At 42.1% G+C, this 10,596-nt stretch overlaps 1 protein-coding gene across 1 annotated transcript in view; it reads left to right on the top strand.

Moving 5' to 3' along the window:
- CNTRL (centriolin) overlaps positions 1-10,304 on the top strand; it is a 95,673-nt gene extending 85,369 nt beyond the window's left edge. The window contains exons 37-44 of the mRNA XM_011927399.1: positions 523-711; positions 1,126-1,351; positions 2,629-2,834; positions 4,436-4,576; positions 6,274-6,540; positions 6,705-6,767; positions 8,036-8,242; positions 9,858-10,304. Of these exons, the coding sequence (XP_011782789.1) occupies positions 523-711; positions 1,126-1,351; positions 2,629-2,834; positions 4,436-4,576; positions 6,274-6,540; positions 6,705-6,767; positions 8,036-8,242; positions 9,858-9,881 (1,323 nt within the window). The 3' untranslated portion in view covers positions 9,882-10,304. The remainder of the gene's footprint in view (positions 1-522; positions 712-1,125; positions 1,352-2,628; positions 2,835-4,435; positions 4,577-6,273; positions 6,541-6,704; positions 6,768-8,035; positions 8,243-9,857) is intronic.
- The last annotated feature ends 292 nt before the right edge of the window (positions 10,305-10,596 follow it).

Raw genomic sequence — 10,596 nt, 5'->3', positions numbered from 1 at the left:
AAAAAAAAAAAAGTTACATTAGACACAGGCTTGGTATGGTGGCTCACGCCTATAATCCCAGCACTTTGGGAGGCCAAGGCAGGTGGATCACTTGAGGCCAGGAGTTCGAGATCAACCTGGCCAACATGGTGAAACCCCATTTCTACTAAAAAGACAGAAAGTTAGCTGGGCGTGGTGGCATGTGCTTGTAGTCCCAACTACTCAAGAGGCTGAGATGGGAGGATTGCTTGAACCTGGGAGGCGGAGGTCACAGCCAAGATCATGCCACTGCACTCCAGCCTTGGCAACAGAGCAAGACTGTCGAAAAAATAAATGAATGAATGAATAAATAAATAAATAAATAAAATAAAAGTTGGATTAGACATCTAAATTCTCTTGTACCTATAAGTTTATTGAGATAATAAAGGAAATAAACTTTTATGCCTCTCATTCTGTCAGACTTAGTAGATACTGGATTGGCACCTGGCCACCTCTAGTAAAGATGGCTTTATTAGTAGTTTCCACTTGTTCTTTCACCTAAAGGACCTGCTTCACACCACCAAGCATCAAGATGTATTGCTTAGTGAGCAGACCCGACTCCAAAAGGACATCAATGAATGGGCAAATAGGTTTGAAGACTGTCAGAAAGAAGAGGAGACAAAACAACAACAACTTCAAGTGCTTCAGAGTGAGATTGAAGAAAACAAACTCAAACTAGTCCAACAAGAAATGGTACTACACATTTATGATTTTATATAAAAGAAGCATTTTGTGGCTCATGTGAGCCTATTTTTCCCCTGGCAGAAAGCTGCTGAGAAATACCCGCCATGGGACTGTGTGTCGCTTAACTGCCCTGTGTAGCCATGGGTGGCGTTTACACCAACTATGTGACTTAGAGACCTTTAATGATCATAGAACATCGGTCCTGTAAAGATACTTAATGGCCACGTGCCATTTGCTGCTTTAATCCCCTCCTCACATGCTGGCCAGACAGCTTCCCAAGCCCTCTTGATCACCTCTGTAATGGAATTGTCCCTGTGGGCTGTCTTCTACTTTCTTTTGAACTGGAATCTGTCTCATGTCCATGCAGGTTCTCTGGGACACTATTTGTTGTTTTATGACTAATCAAGATTATTCTTTATTAAGATGTTTCAGAGACTCCAGAAAGAGAGAGAAAGTGAAGAAAGCAAATTAGAAACCAGCAAAGTGACACTGAAGGAGCAACAACACCAGCTGGAAAGGGAATTAACAGACCAGAAAAGCAAACTGGACCAAGTGCTCTCAAAGGTGCTGGCGGCTGAAGAGCGTGTTAGGATTCTGCAGGAAGAGGAGAGGTGGGGTGAGAGCCTGGAGAAGACGCTCTCCCAAACTAGTATGTATTCTGGAACTTCTCACTGGGAGATGGGGTATGGGTTGGCTCTGCTGGTTGTCTTGCAGAAGTATTTAAAGAGATCCAGACCCCAGCCAGAGCCAGGAGAGGAAGCAGGAGAAGTTAAAGCAGGAGGTATGACAGCCCTGTGAAAGATGAGGAAGCAGGTTCAGAGAAGAGATGTGATCCTGAGACTGACCAGAAAGTCCTTCCTTGCTCGTATTGTCTCCTTTGAGAATGCCATCTCAAGAAAGTGGAACATTCAAGTGAATAACTGCCAAAAGATACTCTTAAAGGATATTACCTTTGAGCTTTGGGAATAATGATCTCCTTCATCTCAGGTGTCAAAAAAAATCATATTAACAGTTCTTCTGTCCAGATTTGGCCTAGTGAATGGTACCAGAATACAGGTGTTTGCTTTTAAGTCAGTTTGTTCTCTCTTGAACCATATATAAATGAAGTTGACATGGGAATCCAGGGTAAATGATTGTTCTCACATCAGTAAATGGTTTTTCTCTTTCTTAGGCTCCAGGGTTTAATAATGCTTGGAAAATGTTGTGGGCTTGGGGATCTGAACGGGTTATTATTCCTTTTTCCCTGGGAACTCTTGATATACACAGACCCAATCATTTTGTTATTAAAATGAAACTTAAAAAAAATATGTCCAGTTCTGATCATGCCAGAGTTGTTGAAAAGTAAAATCTGGGTGATAAGAAAAATATCTTTGGAATGTCACTTTTATTTTGTAAGCATTCTCTGTCAAGTACTCACTGTGTACCAAGCGTTTGCATACATGATTCTAACTGAACATCAGGAAATGTATTCCTCATTATAAAATGGGGCTTATGCCAGTGTAGGAGGCAGCTCCAAATCCTGTGCACTTTCCACTGCACTACCTCCTCTGGAAGGACGTTGAACTGGTGTGTCTCTCTTTATGAAAATCAGTGTTTATAAAAAACATTTCATCTGTTCCACACACTTCAGGATTGGTGCTGGGTTTCCTCTCACTGGTCTCAAAGAGTTGAAAGAGAAGATAGTAGCTATCTGTCACTCTGGGATCAGTCTCTCCAGGAACCAACTACTTCAAAAGGCACCCTTATCTGGGTCTTTTTCTGGGCCTTTGAAGTGTGGGTCAGGGTAGGCTTGTAAGACTTTGTAATGGAGGAAAGCACCTGCATGGGTCGCATATCACCATTATGTATCTGCCACAAGGGAAGGGGAGCTCTGCCCACAGTTGGCTCGGGCTCTTTAGCTAAACCAACTGCAAATGCTCATTTCAGAACGGCAGCTTTCAGAAAGGGAGCAGCAATTGGTGAAGAAGTCAGGTGAGCTGTTGGCCCTCCAGAAAGAGGCAGACTCTATGAGGGCAGACTTCAGCCTCCTGCGGAACCAGTTCTTGACAGAAAGAAAGAAAGCTGAGAAGCAGGTGGCCAGCCTGAAGGAAGCACTTAAGATCCAGCGGAGCCAGCTGGAGAAAAACCTTCTTGTGAGTACCTGCTGCCGTGGCAGTTTGTGAGGAAATGATAAATTTAAAATTTTAAACTGCAACACCACTTCAACATAGAGAAAATAAATTACCCGTCAACACAGTCCTGAACCCAACTGTTGTTATTGGTGTATTTATGCATCATTTGTCCTTGAAGCTGATGGTAAGTTTTACCTGGGACAGGGGTGCAGCCTCAAAGGAGCTCTGGCTGGCTGGGGAGACTGTCGTGTGAACAGCCATTATCAGCACAAAGTAGAGAGCATGTTTTGCCAGTGAGCCTCAGTTTACACCTCCACTGGCGGGTGGAGGGGGTATTGAAGAAGCCTTCTCTAGACGGTTTTTTTTTTTTTTTTAGATGGCATCTTGCTCTGTCTCCCAGGCTAGAGTGCAGTGGCACGATCTCGGCTCACTGCAGCCTCTGCCTCCTGGGTTCAAGTGATTCTCATGCCTCAGCCTCCTGAGTAGCTGGAACCACAGGTGTGCACCACCACGCCCAACTAATTTTTGTATTTTTAGTAGAGATGGGGTTTCACCAGGTTGACCAGGCTGGTCCTGAACTCCTGTCCTCAGGTGATCCACCTGCCTCAGCCTCCCAAGGTGCTGGGATTACAGGTGTGAGCTATTGCGCCTGGCCCATAGATGGTTTATTTTTATTTTTATTTTCAAGACAGAGTCTTGCTCTGTCACCCAGTCTGGAGTGCAGTGGCATGATCTCAGTTCACTGCAACCTCCACCTCCCAGGTTCAAGCAGTTATCCTGTCTCAGCCTCCTGAGTATCTGGAATTACAGGCGTGTGCCACCACACCTGGCTAATTTTTGTATTTTTAATAGAGTGGGGTTCACCATGTTGGCCAGGCTGGTCTCGCACTCCTGACCTTGTGATCCATATGCCTTGGCCTCCTAAAGTGCTGGGATTATAGGTGTGAGCCACCGTGCCCAGCCAGTTTTATTACACTGCTGTAGTCAGTGCTTACAAATTTTTCTCATCCTGCCCTTTTTGGCCAACATTAGCTTTAATCATTATCCTAAAACCAGGAAGCTCAATCTACCATGCTTTCATCCTTGAAATAAATTTGGGAAGTGACACTCAGGTCAGAATAATTTATGGTGGATGGAGGCAGCTGAGCAGCAATGGAACTGTCAAGGGTGTGGATTTTTCCAGTACCCTCTGGAGGGATTAGTGGAGCCCTGTTCTATGAAAGGAACTTTTAAACCATGTCTGTCTCTCAAAGGGGATACACTTCTAACTAGTGATAGGCCAGATCATCATACAGATGGAATGTAGATGTCTCAGATTTAACCCTACCAGTAACCCTGTGATGATGGCTATTATTATTATTATGTCTCATTTTACAGACAATGAAGACTCAGAAAGGGTTAGTAGCTTATTATCAAAGGTGATGCTAACAGGCTCTGACGTGTATATACTCCCAGCTGTATTTGATCTGCCCATGAAAGGAAGATAGAATTATCCCCATTTGACAGCTAGTGAAGCTGAGGCCCAGATGGGGAATGAAGTTATAGAGCTAGTGAGTGTGTAAGCCAGCAAACCACACCTCCACTTGTTGGATCGCGGAGTTATTTTCTTCCTCCTGTGCTAGGAGCAAAAACAGGAGAACAGCTGCATGCAAAAGGAAATGGCAACAATTGAACTGGTAGCCCAGGACAACCATGAGCGGGCCAGGCGCCTGATGAAGGAGCTCAGCCAGATGCAGTACGAGTACACGGAGCTCAAGAAACAGGTGTGTGCCCAGGAAACCCAGCTGGCCAGCCTAGGGAGAGAGGACGCACTGGGCTCAGGCAGATTGTATTGTTTTTAATATCCCTTCTATAGTAGTATAGAAAAACTGATTATAAGAATGTTCTTTAAGTCAAATCTGGTTTTTTAGCCTTAACATTTAGAAATGCACCTCCACTATTTGTTAAAAATATACTTTCAAAATTCTCTTAAATTTGACAAGCTCTTAAAATGTTAGTTTTTCAAGGAAAAAAGGTAATTCTTGAGCATCATATTTCATGTCCCAAAGAACTACGTTGAAATGTTAGATTTTATGCCATAAACAAGTCTATAGGAGCCAAAACCTCCCCTACCCCTTGAGCAAGAAAAGATGGTCCAGGGGGAAACCTTTGATATCACATAACGTAGCCAGGCAGAGAGTGTTAAACCAGCTCATGCCTGGACTGGTAGAGTCTCTAATCCTTGATGTCTCTAGTGTCCTTTAGATAAAGCATCTGGGCCATCCCTGAACTCTAGCAGGGGCTGCTGTGGCCACTCATTTGGCCCTGCTATACTTAGTCCTTTGGATGACCCCACGTGGCCATTCTAGTTTCATCTGTACTTCCAGTCCCCTGACGCTCCATATATACCTACCATTTGATTCAAGAAAAAATAACTAAAAACAATTATTTAAAGACCACAAGCCCTTAGTGATTTTGCCTTTGCAAATTTGGTAAGGCAATTAGCAGTAGGTATAAATCTCATTTTCACTAAGCTGTATATGGGGTAGAGCCACATAGAGTAGTCTCAGGCATCAAATGCAATTAGTAACACTTTAAGAAACCTCTAAGCTGGGTGCGGTGGTGCATTCCTGTAATCCCAACACTTTAGGAGGCCAAGGTGGCTGGATCGCTTGAGCTCAGGAGTTCAAGACCAGCCTGGGCAACATGCCGAGACCTCGTCTCTACTAAAAATACAAAAAGTAGCTAGGTGTGGTGGCATACACCTGTAGTCCCAGCTACTCAGGAGGCTGAGGTGGGAGGATTGCTTGAGCCTGAGAGGTTGAGACTGCAGTGAGCCAAGATTGTGCCACTGCACTCCAGCCTGGGTGACAGAGCAAGACCCTGTCTTTAAAAAAAAAAAAAAATGTATATTGCTCAAGCCACCAGATTCTTCACTTATAAAATTCCAGCATTAGCATTTATAATCCAGATCACTTATGACTTATTTCAGTAAATGGCCCTTTTCTCATTTGTGGCTTACTCTAGTTGCCAGTTGGGTGCCACTGAGGTACTTCATGTAAATTCTCACTTAGTTTTCACATTTCTGAGCAGAAGTTATTTATCTCCATGTATAAATGAGGTCATGGAGGATCAGATGGTAGCCAACTTACCAAGTCATACTGGTAATACTGGAAAATGAGACTGGTAACTAGCTTTGTCTGACTCCAAAGAGATTGTCTTCTATAGAGTAATTCACCTTCAAGGAACTTTATGCACGTGCCTTTTCTAAATGAAAGCTGTTCCAGTGAAAATGCCAATAAAATATTTATTCAGTAGCTTATAGATTCTTGAGTATCTGAAAAATCACAAGTTTTTACAGTTCTAGTAATTATAGTAGTTGATATTTATAGATCTTTAAATACGTGGCACATCATTCAGCTCAATTCCAAGTAAGTCTGAAATTTTATACAATGATATTTGACACCAACTCACTGTTTAGATGGCAAACCAAAAAGATTTGGAGAGAAGACAAATGGAAATCAGTGACGCAATGAGGACTCTTAAATCTGAGGTGAAGGATGAAATCAGAACCAGCCTGAAGAATCTCAATCAGTTTCTTCCAGAAGTACCAGCAGATCTAGAAGCTATTTTGGAAAGAAACGAAAACCTAGAAGGAGAATTGGAAAGCTTGAAAGAGAACTTTCCATTTACCATAAATGAGGGACCTTTTGAAGAAAAACTGAACTTTTCACAAGTTCACATAATGGTAAGGGTTTATCCTGCTATTCTCTGGGTTCATAGGATTGACTGCCTCCCCCAGCCAAGCTGAAACACATATGTGGGGGTGCTGGGGTAGGGGAGGGAAAGGCTGGTTGGCTTCCACTTGTAGCAGCAGTGGTATCTGATATCTCCATTTTCCCTCTGAGAAAGGATGAGCACTGGCGTGGAGAAGCACTCCGGGAGAAACTGCGTCACCGGGAAGACCGACTCAAGGTTGCCCTTTAAAACAAACAACAAACCAGTATGAGATACTGGGCACATTGGGGAGGGGAGGGGAAAGTTACATTTACCTGACGCTTTCACATCCATGCTGTTGCAGCACTGCCGGCAGTGTCAGGGATGGCATGTGTCTGAAGCTCTGAGGAGTTGGTGTCACACAGTAAACAGCAGTCAGTGTTCAAAGCAATGACTTGTGTTGACTCCAGTGTTCTTTAACCTATGTAATGCTGCTTTACCTCAGCTAGAACTGATACAATCTAAGTATTTGGGACAGGAAGTAGAAACACAGTGATGAACTATAAGGTTATCACAGGCCAGCGATGGCAGGAAAGATGTGGGATACTGGAAAAGTAGGCTGAATGTCAGTTAAGGAATTGTTTGGCTCGGAACATGTTGACTTTGAAGGCCTTGTGAGATACCCAGGGAAGGATATCTGTCTGTAGGCAGCCAAAAATAGGAGTCTAGGATTACTGATCAGTGTTGACCTAAAGATTTGAGAGTTAAAAGTATAGATGGGAGGTTACATTTATTTGGGGGGAATGGCTATGTAGACAGTATGGGGTGAGAGAGTGCAGTGCTCTAGTATTGAGTGGAGCCCTGTGATGTCCAACAATAGTCTCCAGCCATGTGTGGTTATTTAAATTTTAATAAATTATAATTAAGTTAAAAATTCAGTTATTCATTTGCCACATTTCAAGTGCTCAATAGCCACATGTGGCTTTCTATATTGATAGCCAGAGGTAGAACATTCCCATCATTACAGAAAGTTCTGTTGGACAGCGCTGCTATAGACTTTGAGAGAATTTGATTATAGCAGGGGCAGAAGCCAAAAAGTAGTATGAAGTTGAGGATTAAATACCTAGTGAGTTTATAGACAAGAAACTAAGGCTTAGGAAAAAAAATACATAATCAGGAGACACTCCAGGTGTCAAGTATAAACTAACTGATCTCAGTCATAACAGAGAAGGAGAAAAGAGATGAGGCAATAATTTAATGGAGAAGCAAGGGATACAGAAATCCTAAGCACTGCTAGCATGGAAAAAACGGGCCAAGTGAAAGGCCCAGTTAATGACAACACAGAAAAGTAAAGGATGCTCACTAAGTATCCACCTGGCACCTCCTACAATTCTTTTTAAAGATGAACATTTTCAACAACCATTCCTGTTAGCCAGATTTGCCTGTCAAGTGTATGTGAGGAAGCTGAGCTGTAGTTCTGGTGCATTTCTTCTGTGTCAAACCCTAAGTCTTGTAACACTTTTCAGGCCCAACTCCGACACTGTATGTCCAAGCAAGCAGAAGTATTAATTAAAGGAAAGCGGCAGACAGAGGGCACTTTACACAGTTTGAGAAGACAAGTAGATGCTTTAGGGGAACTGGTCACCAGCACCTCTGCAGATTCAGCATCGTCACCCAGTCTGTCTCAGCTGGAGTCTTCCCTCACAGAGGACTCTCAACTTGGACAAAATCAGGTAAGCAGCAGCTCTTTTTAAAAACAAAACAATAGCCTGGGGTTGTTTTTTGTTGTTGTTTTTTTGAGACAAGGTCTTGCTTGGTACCGTCACAGCCCACTGTAGCCTTGACCTCCCAGGCTCAAGCGATCCTCCCACCTCAGCCTCCCATGTAGCTGGGACTACAGGCACACACCACCACACTTGTCTTAGCAAAGACTTGGTAGAGGTGGATAAGCTGATGGCTTAGGAAACAGACTACAACTGCAGATTGGATGACCTGGCAGGGATATAGTTAATTCTATTCATGTCCTCCACTTCTGGATTTCTTTATTTTCTACTCTGTCAATATAAAGAGCTTAGACCTGTGAGGCCAATATGAGTCCTAGTTTAGTCTGTCTCCCTGCATTTTGTAACTTCCATTTAAGAAGTTGGAATTCAGACCTCTTAACCTAGGGTCTATAAAAACCCTGAATTTCACAAAGGTTTTCTGTGTGAGCTTAGATAAGGTTAATAAGCATTTAAGAGGAACATGAAATATGCTCATGGAACTGGTAAGTAGTAGCACACACAACTGTCAGAGATAGGTAACAGCTTCCATTTTCGAGTGCCTGTTGTGTGCACATAAAAAACTTTATATACATTATCTAATTTCTACATCCTTGGAGGTAGGAATTATCCCTTTATATAGATAAGTAATCTGTACAAAATGATAAATGATTTGGTCAAGGACATAGCAAAGGACAACAGTAGGACTTACGGGCTAATCTGTCTTTACCACAGAGCAGTATATTTTAATGGTGGAGCCACAAGGAGCTTTCAAAAACTGTTGCCTTTTTAATATGCCCAAGGTGGGCAAGTAACTTACCTAGGTCACACAGCTAATTAATAGCAGCAGGGCCATCTGAATATGATTATCTGTGGTGGGACCCAGTCAGGTAAAGGCCAAAATCATCATGGGCCTCAGGGCAGGGTTTGAGGAGGAGTGTGAGAGGCACTGGGCATTGAATAGGGAAGCTTTAGGGATAAGACAGCCCAGAGTAGTGGGAGAAGAGTACACAAGGGCTTAAGAGCCAGGTTCAATTACCAGCTCAAGGTGGCAGCCAGATTTATTTAGGTGCTTTAAAGGCAACCAACGCACAATGGGTAGGGGCGAGATTGGTAGAATTATTTAGAAGTCTGGGGTTGTAATCCAGGCCTATGTGGGATAAAAGCCTGAACTAGTTAAAAGTTAGGGGGCTGGCTTCTGAGCCTAACACTTTATTTCCCTTCTTTTCTGGTAAGAATAGATACTACACTTGATCTTAGCCAAAAGGCTGAGAGCTCCTTCCAACAAGTTCTACAAGGTCCATCAGAACCACTAGACAGTTACCGGCACTGATGCCATCCCTGCTCACTGGGTAAATGTTAGAGTTTTTTTTTTTTTTAACTAGAACTTTTAATTGGAGGATCTTGAATTTTAGCAGTTTTAAGAATAACTTTTTTTCTCTGAGAATTTTGTACACTGGTTCATCTTAAGACATTTTTACAAAGAGGTACTCAAAATATGTAATTTACCTATAAGCCATCATGCCATCACTTAGTTAACTGTTTTTACTGTTTCAAAAATTTGATTTATCCTTCCGTCTTATTGTAGGAAAAGAATGCCTCAGCCAGATGAGGAATACTGTCTTGTGTAAATATATTCAAGGAAAGCACCTCCACTACCTCACTGACTTCATAATTGGAATGTCACTTGTTTTTTTTTTTTAATCAAGATCCAGTGAACTGATTCTGAAACTCCACTGTAGTTTATTTTGCCTGTACCATTAATGCCAATGTTTTTATAAATAACTTGTACATAGTACATATGGGAATAGTTGCATATGGGAATTTAAACCATGTGGCTGAGCCTTTTTGTTTGTATCTTTGTAACTTTTTTTTTTTTAAACCAGTGGTTTTAACTGCGTATCTGAACCTACAAACTGGTAAATCTTATTAACAAAAAGAATGTACTTAAGGCCCTCTTTGTTTATAGTGTCGAGTTATTTTTGAATTTTGCTTGAAATCTATTTTTCATATGAAAATAAAAGATAACAATCAACTTGGGTCTGTCCGCTGACGTTACACTTCACAGGTAATTCTATGGAAAAGCTGTCAAGTTTTTACCTTAATTCCAAGTAAGTAAGCTTTCAGGTGGTTTTCTTTTACCTGGAGGCTGAAGTACATTATACTTATCAATGAAGGTTTCATCATTTGGAAATACATCAATTATAAAACTATTATGCTTCAGATGCCTTTCCTCAGCCAACATATTCTTTGGTGGAGAATCAGGAAAATGTACCTTGGAGAGTATGACCCAGTGATAAATTCAAATTGTGTTGCCTTTAAAGATT

Source organism: Colobus angolensis, unplaced genomic scaffold, assembly GCF_000951035.1.
Source record: "Colobus angolensis palliatus isolate OR3802 unplaced genomic scaffold, Cang.pa_1.0 Scaffold71, whole genome shotgun sequence".
NCBI classification, from domain to species: Eukaryota; Metazoa; Chordata; class Mammalia; order Primates; family Cercopithecidae; genus Colobus; species Colobus angolensis.
Note: the sequence above shows the minus strand (reverse complement) of the source record. Positions and strands in the feature narration are given on the sequence as shown.